Source organism: Palaemon carinicauda, chromosome 39 (assembly GCF_036898095.1).
Source record: "Palaemon carinicauda isolate YSFRI2023 chromosome 39, ASM3689809v2, whole genome shotgun sequence".
In the NCBI taxonomy this organism is placed as follows: domain Eukaryota; kingdom Metazoa; phylum Arthropoda; class Malacostraca; order Decapoda; family Palaemonidae; genus Palaemon; species Palaemon carinicauda.
Genome location: NC_090763.1, coordinates 45,354,273 through 45,372,966, shown reverse-complemented (window position 1 = coordinate 45,372,966; position 18,694 = coordinate 45,354,273). Strand labels below are relative to the sequence as shown.

The 18,694-nt window shown below is 41.5% G+C and overlaps 1 protein-coding gene across 1 annotated transcript in view; it reads left to right on the top strand.

Moving 5' to 3' along the window:
• Positions 1-6,088, top strand: part of LOC137631152 (nudC domain-containing protein 3-like) — a 62,090-nt gene extending 56,002 nt beyond the window's left edge. Inside the window, exons 6-7 of the mRNA XM_068362850.1 lie at positions 1,121-1,309; positions 5,727-6,088. Of these exons, the coding sequence (XP_068218951.1) occupies positions 1,121-1,309; positions 5,727-5,843 (306 nt within the window). The 3' untranslated portion in view covers positions 5,844-6,088. The remainder of the gene's footprint in view (positions 1-1,120; positions 1,310-5,726) is intronic.
• Positions 6,089-18,694: the final 12,606 nt, after the last annotated feature.

Genomic DNA, 18,694 nt, shown 5'->3' with positions numbered 1-18,694 from the left:
TTGCTTATTCCTCACAGCTTTGCACAATTGCTTAGGCTGTTATCTCTCATTGGGATTTAGCGAGGTGATGGTGTGTGATCTTCCACAGCTCATACGAAGCGTCAGTCACAACCCGGGTTGGGGACCAGCCAGATGGTCTTGGACTTCCACCCTCCTAACCGTGAGTCTCTATAGTAAAGAGCTGAAAGGTTTGTACTTGGTGTCGAAATGAGAGACAAGTTTAGAAAAAATTTGTACTTCTCCTAACCAAACAAACCTGAAGCTCTTTACACATACTGGCTCACCATCACCTACCCCCAGGAAGTCTTGCCTGCAATTGCAAAGTGGCTTGTGTTGGCTACTGCATATCATTGCAGGGTGGTGGGTCTATCCCCCCCACCCCCCACCCCACGCTAATTAGTTGAGGGGAGTAGCACCTTGCTAAAGGTTTTTCAGCTAGTCTCGGCTATTGCCGAAATGTATCTAATAGTAAAGAGGTTCCGGTTTGTATGGTTAGGAAAACTAATTATTTCTTAATTAGTCATGTTTTAAATTTCTAGAATAATAAATAAAAATATTAAATATGTGGCAGACAACTGTTAATCAATTATTCAACCATTCTTTATTACCTTTCATACGTCCTGCTGTTCAACTAACATTTATCCAGTGCTGCAGCTGTGGGTTTTTCTCTAGTTGTACCTATTGCTGGCCTCCCCAGTACCAGGCCATATTTACCAAATTAAAAAATTCACATGCTCAGTTCATTTTTGGGGTAGACAATGAATTTGTTATTTCTAAATGACCTCAAAAGTACAGAAGGGGAAGGTTATAAATTATAACATCCTAGAAATATTTCCAACATTACAATTTTATTTATGTAAAGTGACCCTAATGACCTGGACCAAGCCTTTAAGGTTTGTGAAATTCTGTTTGAAAAAAAAATATTGATTTAAAAATTAAAATAAATCTAATTCATAAATGGCACTAAAGAGAAAGAATTTAGTTTCATTTAATGAAAATAGCATGTGCACTTTGTATGTTTTTCATAGTTCATAGTTTTTTTAGGGATGTAGCATTTTTGCTATAATTTGTATAGCCTTCCAGATTAGATTTGATTTTACTCTTAAAACTTTCTTTACAGATCAGCTTAGAGAAAAAAGAGGAACGCTGGTGGGATAGGTTATTATCAGGTGAGGATCCCATAGACATGGAAAAAATTGATGCTGAAAGGGACTTCAGTACACTACCTGCTGAAGAACAAGATAAGATTCGTGAACTAGTTTGGAATAAACAGCAGCAGGAACAAGGCAAACCAACCTCTGACAGATTGGTAAGTTTTTATATATCTGTTGGTTGTTAAAATTGGCAGTAATGCTATCAGTGTAAGCTCTGAAAAAGATTGCAAGTATGAAAAGTATACTGTGGTTTGATATTATATACTGTGCATGATGTCCTATAAGGTGCATTTGTTCCTACACAATTACAAACCATTGTCCTTTAACCCTTTTACCCCCAGGGTATTTGGAACTTTCCAACCCTTAACCCCAAGGGGTTATTTTTTTCAAGCACATTTTGCAGTATATATTTTTTTTTTAAATTGCTCTAACAGCCTTAATTTTTGTCATAGAGACGTCAGGTTGGTCTCATTCTCTTGGAAAATGCCTAAAGTTTCTAAAAAAAATTATCAAAAATATGCAAAAATAAAATGTAAATAGCAGTTTTTTGCAAGGACGTACCGGTACGTCCATGGGGGTAAAGGGATGAGTTTTGTGAAACGTACCAGTAAGTCCTTTGGGGGTAAAAGGGTTAATAGGATTACGACTTTCAGCGAGGTACGTAGTTATAACTACTGGCAGGTGGAGGGGAAGCCCTGCCCACTTGTCAGTCGGCTGAACACTCACTTTTGACTACTGCTGCAAGCAGTATGTATGCATTCATATTGCCTCTCAAACTTCATCTGGTTTAATTTTTTCCCTTTCTCTTTCTAGATAAATGCATGCATGTTGACAGGCTGTTGTATTTGTGAAAAACTGTGAAAATTACAAAGGGGTGTGGTCAATTTTTAGATAAGCTGCGTATATGTGACAGGTTTATGCTCAAACACTGCCATTAGTCGCAGTGTTTGGTCTTGTACTAAACAGAGCTCACTTCCTGCCGTTCAGGATGAAGGGCTCTTAAATTCTAAATGTCCCAAGAAAAGAGACTGAGGTGTACCTCAATCATTCAAGGGTGGGAAGATATGAAGGATGGTACCCTTCATCCCAACTAACAGTGCAGATGCTCGGTTTGATAGAAGTGGTAGTAAGGTATGGGAAAGGTGCTAGCTCAAACAAAGAAACTGCCTAGAATTATATTGGGGAATTAAGGAATTTGTTGAACCTGAGGCATTTATTCGCAAGAAGTTCCTAATTTTGTTGAGACAGAACTCATTGTGGCAAAGATAGTCCCAAATAGGACCTATATAACCTAAAAGGTCTTGGCAGGCTGTAAGCCTATGAATGATAGGCCCTTACTAGTGCACCGTTCTAAAAACCTATGAGTGTGGCTTTTAATGAAAATAATGTCCAGGTGATTAAGAGGACAGATTGTAGGTAATTTGTATTTTTCCGTAACTATACAAACCTGAGTCCCTTACACAGGAGAATGGTAAAGAATTTTTTTTTTTTTTTTTTTTTTTTTTTTTTTTTTTTTTTTTTTTTTTGGTCTCTGATAAGCCAAGTCTCATTTTTTTAATGAAAGGTACTGGGCATGATCAACCCCAAAACTTCTTATTTTTCTTCACACACATTTGGCATTGAGAATTTTTATTTATTTATTTTTTTTTTTTAAAGATTTAACAAGGTGTCAAACAACTAGCAGGTAGTTGCTGTCTAAATAGCTGGGAGATCCTGCTTACTCACTGACAACTCTTTTTGATTGCAGCTAGGACTTACTAGGGGGTTGGTGCTGGTATGAAATTAAGAGTAAGGGATTCGGGTTATATGGTACTTAGGGAAAAATACAAATTACCTCTAGATTTGTCATTTATTCCCACACATACACAAACCCTCATCCCTTACATAGGAGGCTCATCCTTAGGAGGGAAGAAGTCCCCTTCCCAACTGGCTGGAAATGATCCCGGAAACTCTTGGCACCTCGTGCACCAGAGGTTTAGCAACACACTAAAAGTACACGGCCTGACATCTAATGTGTTCTCAAACTGAAAATTTGTGTCTTAAGACTTGGCTGAAAGTTCTTAATGGTTTTGTGTACTGTACATCCTTGCAAATGGCATAAATAGGATACATGGGTTTGCCTGTCTGTCACCCTCCCCCACTTAAAAGAGCGTGGGGAAAAGATTACTATCTTATACCCGAGCGTAGAACAGTAACACGCCGAGTGGGCTTACATGCACCAAGATCCAGTTCCAGCAGGCAAGACATTTGATGCTGTAAAACAAGCTATTTTCTGGTGAAAGGACCCGAGGAAGCTATACCACCTGCTTTGCTTCTGCAACAGGCCTGAGAGAGAAGGTGTTTAGGTACCTGTGGGTCACTTCCCACAGGTAGGTAATAGGCAGTTAATGATGTTTGACATTTCCATACCCCTGCCTATAGACCAGTGCTACATAGAGATTCATTTTAAATACCAGTGAAGCATCAAGACTTCTGATCTGATGTGCTCTGGCTTGAGGCCTTCCTGTTGCAGAAGAGGAGGAAGGTGAAAGGGTATAGTCAATGACCTTCTGTAACCAAGAAATGGTGTTCGTTGTAAACAACTTCTTTACCCTTCCCGTCCTAACAAATGGGTGTTGCAGGTTTGGTCAGATTGCTTTAGTTTACTCAAGATAACACCTCGGAAGTTATACGGGACACAATAGCAACTGATAACAATCATTGGTGAACTCGCAAAATAGCTTTCAACTTGAAAAGATAAAAACCTAGGATTCAGAATTGAAGGGCTTTGGATTTTTGCAACAAACTTATGGGCAAAGATGAACAAGACCCGTCTCTTATCTCCTTTGGACCTCAACATTTCCCCAAAGCAAGCAATAAAACTGTTTTGAGGGTAAGATCTCTGAGGCTTGCCCCAATGGTTCATAAGGTGTCCTCTTCAAGGAGCACAGAACTTTCATTACATTCCTGATTGGAGAAACTTTGTATAAGCATCGAGAACAAAACATAATGACGGTGTGGTAGGAATAAGGAACACCAGAACTTCCAGAGTAGGTCTATCAGAACAGCTTAAGAAGGCAAGTTCACTCATTATACTGCCTAGACCAGCAACAGCTGTCCCCGAAGCAGCAACTATTTCCTGCAGCCAGAAAAGAATGACCTGTCAAAACCCTAGATTTGTCGATACAAGGTGTCAGACGCATTGTAAAGTCAACAGGGGGAGAGTGGACAATCCCATGGGAAGGGTCTACACTCAGGGAAAGTACAGGAGAGAAAGGCAGATAAGAGAACCATTCAGACCCTGACCATTATCATTAACTTCCATAGTGTGGGGGTGCACTCCATAAGATAACGAGAGCTGTACAAGACGGCCAGGACGCTAAGAATTAAAAATTCAAAGGGTGTCCTGACAACCAGGCAGGATCCAATCGACCAACTCCAGAGGACAGTGTTCCTCAGATGTGGGATAGGAAAGAGCAGATGACTAGTCTAAGGCTGCAGCTGAGGAGGCAGAGGGGGTGACCTAAAGCCATCACACAGCCACTGCTAGAAGAACTGGGAGAGACAAGAGGAGGATCATCAAAACATCATCTCTGCTGGATTCACAGTCATCAATTATGCTCTGAATCCAGATCGTCATCCAACACGTTGACTCACGATGTCAGGGGCATAGCTATGTCCCTGGCCCTTCTAAACAGATTACTCTGCGACGCAGGTTTTACAAGCAAGGGTGTGAATGCTCAAGGTGACTTTCACAACCTTTCTCCTGCAAGACGTGACCCAGAGGAACTCTATACGAGCTCTATCGGTCCTGTGGTGGCTGCACAACAGCTGGTTGTATACCTTAAGTTCCTTATTGGACAAGTAGCAGAAGGTTGAGGGCACCGTTACCTGGTTTTAGTCTCCATGAATGAAAAGATTTGACTGACTTTTATTCTTTCTTCCTCCTCCCCTCTCTTGGGGTAAGCAGCAAACTGGGTTCTCTGCATAAGCTGACCTCAAACTACTGCAGGTAAATCATGCTCCCTTGTGTACCTTGTATTAAGCTAATACTGTTGCATCCCCATACCTGGTGAGGTGGTATGGGGAAAGTCTTGGTTACAACAGTTTTTCCTACAAAAACTTGTATAACCGTAAAACAAACGATGTTCTATCTCTGGGACGCAGAGTATTTAAAAACTTTGTTCGATCACCAAATTATTTAAGTTCAGGAGTGTTTGATCTCTAAGGTACTACTGTAATTATATTGAAAATGACTTCCTTCAACTGCCAGTCAGATGTTATATGCAGTCTAGTCAAATGAGAATTGTGTTGCCCACCCATTTTAATCTGGATTAGAAAATACATTTTAGTACCTGTACACTTCGACTTCCTTGAAACAATTCTGATGAGATGCCTATGTACGTTACTTTATTCATAGGAAAATTGCTAGGCAATAAATTGAATGCTAAGATCAGACTTGGATACTAATGTAATGTATGATTTTACTTTAGAACTTTTGGAATTTAAATGTGGTTTTGAATTACTATAATTTTGAAATATTTTGGGTGTAGATACGATCTATTATATTTAATAAATTCTTTTTTATTTCAGAAAATGGAGTCTATGCTACGTGAAGCTTGGAACGCAGAGGGATCGCCATTCAAGGGTCAGCAATATAACCCTTCTATGGTCAACTTTGCCACTGGTAGTAGTTTTGGACCCGGATGAATTTAGGCTTTCGAAGATGTTATAGATGTGTATTAACCCTCAGAATTATAATCTTTTATTCTGGCAGAAGAATGAAAGACATTTCAGATATTTGATTTCAGCTTGAACACATGTTTTTAACACATAAGTGTTATTTTTCTGTCTAATGATAGAAAAGATATTGCATTAGTAATATAACTTTAACATTAGGTAAAGCAAGAGAGCATTCATGTGTTATAATTTGCTCTTTTTTACCACTAGTATCTGTAGTTTAATATTGATATATTAAATTAAATTTTTAGTCAGATATTTTGTTTCTTATCCTTAAACTTTATACTACATATAAAAAATCATTTTACCACATGTTTCTTTTTGTATGGATATTTGTTTCTAATTGTAATTATTAGTGACTTTTCTTAACCCTTTTACCCCCAGGCTCTTTGGAAATTTCCAACCCTTAACCCCCAAGGGGTTATTTTTTCCCCAACACATTTTGCAGTATATTTTTTTTAATTGCTCTAACAGCCTTAATTTTTGTCATAGAGAGGTCAGGTTGGTCTCATTCTCTTGGAAAATGCCTGAATTTTTTCAAAAATTATCAAAAATATGAAGAAAAAAAATTTTTATAGCATTTTTTTGCAAGTACGTACCGGTACGTCCATGGGGTAAAGGGATGAGTTTTGGGAAACGTACCAGTACGTCCTTTGGGGGTAAAAGGGTTAACAAGACCCATATAAGAAACAAAGGAAATCCTATACATCATATTTAGACCATAATGCATTGGTTCTCCTGTCAGTGGAAAATAATGGAGCGAGTTCATAAAGGTACTGTAATTATATATTTACATATGTTTTGGGTGATTTCAATGCTAAAGGTCAAAAGATGAGAGGAGAATCAGCAGTAGGTAAACTTGGAGTAGGCACAAGGAATGGCAGAGGAGACATGCTTGTAGAATTTGCTGGAAGAAACTATCTTAAAATCATGAACACCTTTCATAAAAAGGAACATAGAGAAAGGAAAAATGAAATAGATTTTATTCTCAGTGAAAAGGTCAATTTAGTTAAAGATGTAACAGTGTTAAATAAGTTAAAGTCAAGCGATCATAGAATGGTAAGAAGCAAAATTTTTTTTTAGATTAAGGAAAGAGAAATAATTTTTAAGAAAATAAACACTCCTAAGAGAAAAATCCAGTGAGTTTTGTTTAGCAATACAAAATAGGTACTCTCAGCTACATGATGAAATGGAAGCAAGTAAAGAAGAAATTAACAGTAATTTAAAAAAATTTGTATTGGAATCGGCACAATTTATAGTTGAAAGAATTCCTAAACAAGATCAAGGAGAAATATTAGAAAAAACCAAAACCTTAATAAAGAGAAGATTGGAAATGATTACAAAATCCAAGAGAGATGAACCAGAATTATCCAAAGTAATAAATAAACTAAAAACCCAAGATATTCATAAACACAATCAGACCAAAATTGAGGAAACACTAAAGAAAGGAAGAAGCATCAAATTGAGGAAAAGAAGACATGTTCACCTTAAAGATGAAAATGGATATATCCACAATAGAGAGGGAGGGGTAAAAATTGCAGAGCATTTCTATACAATGCTATACAATAGTGATACAAGAAAATAACTTCACCAATAGCAATAATAAAACATCTGAGCCAGTATAAAAACCTAACAGTAGGAGAAGTAAAGAAACCATTAAAAGGCATGAAAAAGAGGCAAAGCAGCAAGAAAAGATGACCTAACACCTGACTTAATGATAGATGGAGGATATTTCATAGTAGTAAAATTGGCTGAACGACACCAAATGTCCGCTAGAATGGTCTATACTGTATCTACAGCTCGGAATAACAATCATTGTAATTCACAAAAAGGGACACAAAAGACCCCCGAAAAATTACCGCCGTATAACTTGCTTTACTCTCTGTAATATATAAAAATGACCTGAAAAATTACTCTCCTATTATTATTATTATTATTATTATTATTCGCTAACATACAACCCTAGTCAGAAAAGCAGGATGCTATAAGCCCAGGGGGCTGGCTCCAACAGGGAAAATAGCCCAGTGAGGAAAGGAAAATAGGAAAAAATAAAATTTTAAAGAGTAACAGCATTAAAATAAACATCTCCTATATAAACTTCAACAAAACAAGAGGAAGAGCAATTACACGGAATAGTGTGCCCGAGTGTACCCTCAAGCAAGAGAACTAACCAAAGACAGTGGAAGATCATGGTACAGACGCTATGGCACTACCCAAGACTAGAGAACGATGGTTTTATTTTGGAGTGTCCTTCTCCTAGAAGAGCTGCTTACCATAACTAAAAGAGTCTCTTCTACCCTTGCCAAGAGGAAAGTGGCCACTGAATTATTACAGTGCAGTAACCCCTTGGGGGAAGAAGAATTGTTTGGTAATCTCAGTGTTGTCAGGTGTATGACAGAGGAGAATATGTAAAGAATAGACCAGGCTATTGGGTGTATATGTAGGCAAAGGGAAAATAGACCGTAACCAGAGAGAAGGAGCCAATGTAGTACCGTTTGTCCAGTCAAAGGACCCCATAACTCTCTAGTGGTAGTATCTCAATGGGTGGCTGGTGCCCTGTCCAACCTACTACCTATAACTTAGTTTATTCTCCGTAACATATAAAATTTTTACAAAGATCATATTAGGCTGAATAGAAAGATGGCTAGACTTTGAATAGACCAAGAGAGCAGGCAGGCTTTAGAAAGAAGTATGGCAAATCACTATGTATGGCATTTACCTGTAGACTATGAGAAAACTTTTGCTTGTCTAAACATCAGCAATAATGAAAGACCTTCAAAAACAGGGAATAGAAGAATCTTATGTTCGAACACGAAGATATCTATACAAGAAGTACAGCAATCCTAAAATTACATAAAGATAACGAGAAAATTCCAATTAGGGAAAAAGTTAAACAGGAAGACCCCATCTCTCCTAAATTAATCATAGTAGGTCTAGAAGTTTTTAAGAATTTAGATTGGGAAAATGTAGGAACTAATACTGATGGGGAAGACCTTAACAATTTAAGATTTGCAGATGACATAATTGTGTCTAGTGAAACATGGGAGGAAATTACACAAGATGATGGAAGATTTTAATAGAAAGCAGAAATTTCAGACTGAAAATAAATGAATAAATGAGCCATCCATCGAGATACTACCGCTAGAGTTATGGGGTCCTTTGACTGGCCAGACAGTACTTCATTGGATCCTTTTCTCTGGTTATGGTTCACTTTTCTTTTGCCTACACATGCACCTAATAATCTGGCCTATTCTTTACAGATTCTCTTTTGTCCTTATACACCTAACAACACCAAGATTACCAAACAATTTTTCTTCACCCAAGGGGTTAACTACTGCTTCGTAATCGTTCAGTTGCTACTTTCCTCTTGGTAAGGGTAGAAGAAACTCTTTAGTTATGGTCAGCAGCTCTTCTAGGAGAAGGACACTCCAAAATCAAACCATGGTTCTCTAGTCTTGGTTAGTGCCATAGCCTCTGTACCATGGTCTTCCACTGTCTTGGGTTAGAGTTCTCTTGCTTGAGGGTACAATCAGGCACACTATTCTATTTAATTTCTCTTCTTGTTTTGTTAAAGTTATAGTTTATATAGGAAATATTTATTTTAATGTTACTGTTATATAAAATGCCTAAATAGCTCTCATAATAACAATTAATGCTATTTAAACCGGAAATGTCGTTCTGCTAACTAAATAACACATGCCCAATGAACGACGGCGCCTATGGCGACACCGGTGACCGGCATAGATCCAAACACAATAATTACACTAATTTCATTGTGAGGCTGGAACTAAAATACATATTGTAAAGCATAAATACTCAACTTTCTGGATGGAGAAAGAAGCCGTAGAAAGCATAAAGATTCCTAGAAATCGATCGAAAATGTCAGATCAACAGGGAACACCACCGTAGCAAGGCGCTACAAATAAAGGAATGACCACCAGAGGGAGTTGGCGCGGTTGTGATACAATAGTAGTAGGGGAACCAGGGTAACCTCTATTGCGGCTACCCTTCTAATTCTGCCACGTATCCCCCTCGAAGCGTAAAGGCTATTCGGGGTGCAGATTGACATGTGGCGTGTCAAGACTACATCCCCTGATTATATACGATACCCTTGAGAGTAATCTTAAGGTTACTCGCGTCAGAAGTTAGAATTTTGTGAAAACTTTGGTTTGATTCTCTGGGAATATCACTGTAGTCATATATACCCTTGGAAAGCTACTAAAGGAACCTTCCATCAGGACGTCATGGCCATCTCACCCAAAAATAGATTTTTCGCTTCTCTCAAAATCCGTTATTTTTTCCTTGTTTCCTTTCCTCACTAAGCTATTTTCTTTGCTAGGGCCCCTAGGCTCATGGGCATCCTGCTTTTCCAACTAGGGTTGTATGTTAGCAAGTAATAATAATAATGAAAATGCATCGACAACAATAAGAGTTATGAATGAGCCTCTGGAGGTTGTAATGAATACACGTAATTAGGACAGACAGTAAGCGTTTCCCCAGGACACCGTCATCATTATTTCCAACACCTATTGATGCAAAGGGCCTTGGTTAGATTTTGCCAGTCATCTCCATCTTGGCCTTTGAATCAATACTTCTCTATTCATCAACTTCTCCTTCATTCTTCCTAGTCTTCAGCCATGTAGGCCATGGTGAACTAATCTCTCTTAGGAGTGCGGAGAGCATACACAAAACATCTTCATCTATCCCCTCACCAAGATTTCATCTACATATGGCACTTGAGTAATCTTTCACAGTTTCATTTCTAATCATACCCTGCCATTTACTCTCAACATTCTTCTGAGGGCTTTGTTTTCAAATCTACCAAATCTGTTGGATATAGTTTCTTTGTTACACCATGACATGTCCATACAGTAACCCCGATCTCACTAAACTGATATATAACCTGATATTTATACTGTACTGTATATAATTTCAGGCAATTTGATTAACCAACCCATTGTCTGATTTGCTATTTTCAATCTATCATTTAACTCAAATTCTAAAAACCCTGTATTAGAGATCTATATAGTTCCTAAACATTTAAATGATTCCACCTCATTAATTCTTTCTACTTCCAATCATATTTCATCTTCCATTGCATATTCCGTTCTCATCATCTTTGTCTTCTATTTATCTTGAGCCCAACCTCATGTGACATTTCATGCATTGTGGTAAGCAGGCTTTGCAAGTCCTGTGGTGTTTGCTAATAAGGACAACGTCATCAGCATCCTCTAGGTCGGCTAATTTTCTGTTACCAATCCACTCCAATCCTTCTCTACCATCCCAACTGCTCTATGCATTACAAAATCCACGAGAAGGATAAACAACATACGTGACAACACATTCCCTTGGAGTACTCTGCTGTTCACTGGAAAATCATTTGATAAGACTCCACTAACTTTAACTTTGCACTTGCTATACTCATGAACAGATTTAATAAAATTTCCATTTGTTCCCATACTAACAAACCTTCCGTTATTTATTTGGATTATCTTTCGACGAAGCTGGAAGGTAGCCATTAGACTTAAAAGTGCGAGGTGAAAACCCTGCCTAACCGTTTGAGCAGATAGGCTGGGCGTTACCCAGCCACCAGTTATATATTCTCACAGCTGTGAGGTACTGCACTTTTTCTTTTGTCTCGGTAAAGATTGGACGTGTCCTCTCTCTCCCTAGGCTCTTACGATTGCCTTCATGCGAACCTGTCCGGGGCGCGAGGGTGTCAGGTGCAATACATTCAGGTCAACGGAGACCGACCCATACTCTCTGTGTTCTTCGTGCAGAGGGCATCGCTGCGAACAGGGTTTGCCCTGCGCAGAGTGTAGGGAGTGGCCTGCCTCCCAATGGAAAAGATTTGGACGGCACAGGAAGAAGGAGGCCAACCGCGATCTTTCTCCCTCAGGGACGAGGAAAGCGTGTTCTTCTTCTCGCTCCCCCAAATCTTTTTCAAAAGCTCCTCGCTCACGGTCTTCCGAGCAGACCGATTCCCTCCTTGGCAACCCCGGGGAACTGGGGGGAGGTGCTTTCCCCTAGAGGAGCAACTTCCCCTCCAGCTGTCGGGGAGCCACTCTCCCTTTCAGATGTACTGCAGGCGTGGTCAACTTTAGAGATTTCAGGAGCCCCCTCGAAGGAAGAACTTATGCGTCGCCTACAGCGTGGTGCTAGGAAGGACCTGTCTCCTGAGCATTCAACAACTCGCGCTCTTAAGTTGTGTGAACTCCAACTGTTGCCTTCTCCTGGACATTCCACGTTCGAACTAGGCGATCGCTTGCATTCGCCCCTTCCAATGTCCTACTGCTGATGACAACCCTACTTGCCATCGTGTAACCTCGAACCTCCTGTTTCTTCCCGCAGGAACCTGTCAGTAGCAGGTGATTATCTTCCGGAACCAGAGCTCCTACAACCAGCAGCGCAAAGGACGAGCCACGCCATTGCCTCGCCCTTCTAGAGACACTGATCGCTGTTCGCAATAATCGCAAGATCAAATGGATCGTAGGTCATCAGGGTTCAAACGTTCTTCTTCTGGAAAGTGTTTTTGCTCTAGAGCTTCATGCTCACGAGACCCTCGGTCTCAACACTCTCTTCAGAGGAGGTGTTCTTCACGAGGAGAAGTCTCGCAATCGCGCTCTGCACGATCACGAGGATCCCAGTCGAGACCTAAGTCCAGAGGCTTGTGTTCTAGATCTCTACAATCTAGATCACGAGGACGACGCTCTCGTTCACGTTCGCGAGCTAGGCATTCATGACGCTCACGACGTTTTTAAACGAGAGCTAGACGCTCACATTCATGAACCCTCGTTCAAGATCAAGGTCCAAGACTTTCCTCGTCTAGAAGCAGAGGTAGGCATTCGCGCAGCCCATCAGCGCATAGCCCCTCAACCCGACCTTCACCTAAACGACCTCGGACCGAACCTGATTATGAGTGACTGTCCCTCAGACAGTCGTCCGGCTAAACCTCCAGTGCCATTTACTGCCTGGGGAGTATTAGCAAAGTGCTCATCTATACGATCATGAATCGCGCCCGTTGACTAATGAAACTTGCAATTTTGCAAGCGAATCTCGCGATTTTGCAAACAAATCAGCGATTTCCATGAGCAGAGGAGTAGGAACCACGAGCAAGAACGGTACCAACACCTCCGCTTCCGTCTTCTACTACCTCCAGCGGCAGACTGATACCCTTTCCAGAGAGTTTCATGGAGCTGCCTATTAGGTTCACGGATGTTCCTATAAACCGGACCGTCCTTCTCGTCTAACAAAAGAATGTGTTCCTCTGCCACAGAGACACTCCCCTGCGTCGACTAAGGCTCCTTCTAGAGATCCCCCCGGGGGACAGTCTCCTCCTGGACCTTCAAGGGAATCGCATGGCTTACCTAAAGGTTCTGAGGTTCCTGCACAGGTAAGCACTTTTCTCTCAACCCTGCAGAAGTCTCTGGGTGTACCGTCTCAACTGCCACCAAACTCTGACTGCCTCAGTCAGAGTGACCCCTAGGTTTCCTTAGGAATCCTCGTCGAATTCGTCCATTGGGAGTCTAGACCCTAAAAAGAGATCAACGTCGGACAAGGTACGCAGATCACCTTCATCTCGATCGCGTGCTGAAGGTCCTCATTCTTCCGACTCTTACATGGCTAACCTGCCCTTTACCCCAGTTAAGGCAAGGGAAACCACGACCAAGAGCCGGAAGAGAAGGATGATTGGTGTAACACCACTTCATGCCGACATCATCCACCCTAGGACAAGTAGGGACATACTTTACTTACTTTGATGGCTGCTTTTCCGGTCCCATACAGTAGGGGAACCCCACTCTCTACAAGACCTCCACTGTCGTTTTACCTTGTTCACTCCGAGTATTTAACGTTTCATAGTGCGTATTGTTCATTTACAGTTAAATCGTCACTGATGTATGATAAATGCCAAAGCATCAGGATTTGATGTGTCATCCATCCAAAAATTGAAGTCTCCACAGATAACTAATTTGCTTTTCTCCATGATAAACATCTCAATGAGAGCACCTAATTCTTCAAAAAGGATACTAGTGTTTGTTCTAGGAGGTTTGTAAATTGTTAAAAGGATATTTTCCTGTTTTTTGGCGTAAAGTTTATTTCTATATACAATATTCAAAGCTTGTTACACTAGTTCTTTTCAACCTTTTGAGATTTGAGTAACTTTTATGAATAAAGAGTCCAACATCCCCACCAGACCTACCTTTTCTCGGTATGTGAAAGAAGGCGTGTGTGGGGCGACGTCATTTCAGTGATCTGGTCTTGTCCAAGTTATTTAACCATGTTTCAGATAATGCTAGCATATGTAAATATTTCTCGTTTATCAATTCTCGAATTTGAATAGTTTTATTACCTACAGATTGTATATTTACATAGCCACAGTTTATGACATCCTTAGTAACCATGATCAGTATTTTCTTCTAGTCTTTTCAATTCCAAGTCATAAGCTTTGCAGTCTCTAGAATTTACTATGTGGTCACTTGGTTTGTTTAACTTTGTGCCGTTTATACACTTTGACACTTGCGAATTACACTCCTTGGTGGAATGTTTTCCTGAACATGTTCTGCAGACTTTCATCATTCTTAGACTTGCAATCTTTTTCAAGATGTCCATACCTCTGACAGTGGTAGCAGGTGATCACGTATGGTATAAATACCCCATCGTAACGAAACTTTGTCCCCATAATCATGAATAGCCCTCCGAACTTCAGGCATTTTTCTTCAGGACTACACTTCTCTTCTCTTCTATATTTTGGATTTGGTCCATGCAGTGATTTCTTTAAATCAAAGCATTTACTATGTCATCATTATTTTTGGTTTTAGTTCCCCAATTTTTTTCGTTTCAGTGTCAGCCACCAATGTCTGAATTTTATTTGCCGCCTCTTCTCTGATCATTTTTTTTGTAAAAGTTTACAACAACATTTCCATTCGTAGTTAACCTTCTGTTAAATATAGGAACGTCTTTAAGTGCTTGTTCAACCTTGCATTTTCTTTCAGTAATTTTAGTTGTTGTATTAGTTGTTTTAATTAGCAACAGATTTTTCCCTCAACTTTGTCAGCAGATGTCGGTTTCTCCGGTTTTGGGTCTATCGATGTTTGAAGTGTTGCTTTAATTGATTCCATATTCATGGCAAGGATATCAACTTTCTCAGTGAGGTTAGTAGTCTAGGTGGAATTTGCTGTGTGTGCACTAAGGTCCGCAAGTTTGTTTTCCAAGTCATCTACTGTATTTTCGTGTCTTGTTCGTTCAGGGCCAAATCTCTCACGTTCACATCTTCCTTAAATGTTGATATTACTAAATTGGCTTGTCTGGCTTCACGCACGCTGTATGAGCATAACCAATCTAGGTTATCCCGTTCATTATCAGTGATGCCTATCACGATATGCACACATTTCCTATGGTAGAGTCTATTACATTCACATCCTATCCATTTTTTTCCATTCTCCCTCCGCGTTTTCACATACAGTATATCGCCCAGGGAGATAACTGTCAATTCCTTCAATCCTCAAGTAATTTAGGTAGTGCCTCCGGATCTGCGTCCAATTTCCTTACCTCCTCCAGAGGAAGAGCCTTGAGCTCCCGTCGCCAAAGCTTCGTCTGCTCGTGCCTCGAAAACCTCGCAAGTTCCCCTTCCTAAGTCCGCGAAAGAAGGTCCTGTGCGTAGAGAGTCGAAAGACACCAAGACAAAACCCAAGATCACTTTGGCAAGTGAAACTCGTATGGCTAAGGAACAGAGAAGGTCCCCTGTGGCGGGTCCCTCAAGCTACACTGTTAACGAACCTGACCTACCTCAGGCTTTGGACATGAGCCTGGAGGAGGAAGACTCCTTGGATACCGATGATGAGAATCTTCCAAAGGCGGCTAGTCCATACTTCCACACTGAGCAAGAGAGACATGAGTCGGAGCACACCCTTTGGCAGGTCCTCTCTTGTATGAGGGCCATTAATAGGCTGTCTACTCCTGGTTCCACCACCCAGGAGGGTAAGGACATGGTTTTCAACAAAAATAGAGACCCAGAAGCCTTCCAGGACTAGTGCGGCTTTGCTCTGGTCTAAAGGCTTGACAGCCGCCAAAAAGGCTATCGATCAGATGGCCGGAACTTCTAGTTCCTTGAGGGCAGGTTCCTCCTCCTGGTCTCATCCAATTCCTTATGTCTTATAAAAGAAGTACTATAAGATTGAACGGGAACCTCATTCCACCATGTCCCTCGAACCTTCAGTAGAGTCCCTAACGAAGGGTCTTCCAACTCAAACCCTCTCCTCTTTGAGGGGCTCCCTCACAGCAGTTGAGCTTCTTAACAGAGAGAGGCATAAAGTACACCATGTAGGTGGCTTCGTGGCTTGATCTATGGCTAGGATCCTTGGGCTTCATGGTCCGCTCCGACAATCTTTCGAAGGAGTCGGCCAGGAAGACTTTGTAGTCTTTCCTGTTGTCGGGTACCCAAACTAGAGTTCCTGTTGCAACACGTCGTCAACTTGTGGGGAAATGCTATACTCTAGAGAAGGGATACAGTCATCTGAAAATTCCACAAACAAGTGCCGAAGGTCGAAGTCTCCTGGTTGAGGAACTCCAGCCTTGAGGGTTCTTCCCTTTTTATCCTAGAGGAAATAGAGAGGGCTGCTGAATGATGGAGGAAATTGTCAAACGATTCTCTCCTCCAAAGGGCCGTGACATTGAGGCCCTATGGTAGACCTTCCCAGTCCTCTCGTAGTTAGCAAGCACCTTCTCACCCTTCAGCTCCTAGGTCCTGAAGGCCAGAAAGGGACCAAGTCCTTCAGAGGTAAGAAGGGAGGAAAGGGAAGTGGCCGAGGTGGTCACTCCCACTAGGAATGGCATTCCTCTTTATCTACCACCTGTGGGAGGTGGCAGATTCACGGGGCAGAAACATGGACGGTCGAAGTGATCCCTCTAGGGTATCGCGTCCCGTTTATTCAATCTCTCCCTCCTCTGAAACGGGATCCAGTGCATCTAAGCTTCTATGGGAAGGGATCTGCAAAGGAGCTGGCCCTCGGGGGCGAAATTCAGACCATGCAGCAAAAGGGTGCTCTCCAAGAGGTTGCAGACGGGTCTTCAGGATTCTAGTCTAATTTTTTTTATTGAAAAAGGCAACTGGAGGCTGGAGACCAGTCATCGATCTTTCTCCTCTGAACAAGTTTATGCAACCAACTCAGCTCAGAATGGAGATGCCAGACACTGTCATTCAAACGGTTCGTCCAACGGACTTCATGCGCACATTGGATCTAAAGGACTCATACTTCCAAATCCATCCGTCTTCAAGGAAGTATCCAAGGTTCATACAAGAGGAAACGATATACCAGTTCAAGGTTCTATGCTCCGGTCTCGCGACAGCTCCTCAGGTATTCACCAGAGTGTTCGCCCTAGTGTCATCTGAGGCTCACTGGAACGGCATTCGTCTCCTCAGATATCTGGAAGACTAGTTAATCCTGGCAGACTCAAGACGACCATTCTTCGTCACCGAGACATGTTTCTCGAGTTTTTTCAGGATCTGGGGATCCTGATAAATCTCAAGAAGTCATTATTGCAACCTTCTCAAAGGCTGGTATACCTCGGTATGATAATAGACACCATCCAACAGAAAGTCATTCTATCAGATGAAAGAGTACACAACCTGAGAGAAGTGGCTGCACCCTTCCTCAGAAAAGAAGTCCTTCCGGCTTCTCGTTGGTCGAGTCCACTAGGGCATCTAACCTCTCTCATCAATCTAGTTCCAAACGGCTGCCTCAGGATAAGATCCCTGCAATGGCAGCTAAAGTCCATGTGGAACCAACACTCCGATCCACCGGACACTAATTCCTATAAACCAGGATCAGGTGACAGTCTTGAATTGGTAGATGGCAAACAAAAATCTTCGACTGGGCCAGAATATTCTCGTTCCTCCTCCAGATTTGATGCTCATCACAGATGTATCAAAAAAAGGGTGGGTGGGTGGGTGGGTGGGGGGGGGGGGGGGGTCACTTGCTGCACCATACGATCTCCGCCTTTAGTCAGAGTCAGAAAGGTTCCAGCACATAAATCTTCTAGAGATGAGAGCAGCTTACCTAGCACTTCATCAGTTCCAACAGTTGCTGGCAGGTCACTCTGTGGTGTTGATGAGCGACAATACGACAGTAGTGGCTTACATAAACAAACAGGGCTGTAGCTTTTCGCATAGCAAGAGGAATGTGCTCGCGGACAATCTGAGAAGAGCAATTCGGATAGTAGGCTCTGAATGGTCTTTGAATCGTCAGATAGCCAACAAAGCAGTGACTTTGTGGGGTTCCCCGACTGTGGACCTGTTTGCAACATCACTGAACAGCAAGCTTTCGCTGTACTGTTCTCCAGTCCCGGATCTTCAGGCTCTATGGCAGGGTGAATTTCAACAACGGTGGGACAACATCGACATGTACGCCTCTCCCCCGTTTTGTCTGACGAGAAGACTGCTCAACAAGACCAGAGCATCCAAAGATCTAATGATGACCCTTGTAGCTCCTTTAGGGCATCAAGCAGAGTGGTTTTTGGTTTTTGGACCTCCTGCAACTTCTAGTAGATCTACCGTGAGAGCTTCCTCCATGACCAGATCTACTCAAACAACCACACGCGAACATCTTTCACAAAAATGTGCAGTTGCTTTGACTTTATGCCTGGAGACTATCCAGCGTCTACTCTCGCAGGAGGTATTCCACGACAAGTTGTGGAAAGAATGTCCGGTTACTTGCGTAAGTCCTCAGCCTCAATCTAAATGAAGTCTTCTGTGGTTGATGTCGTGGAAGGAATACCTCTCTGCTCAATGCCACTACTCTATTCTAGTAATAGCTTAGTTCCTT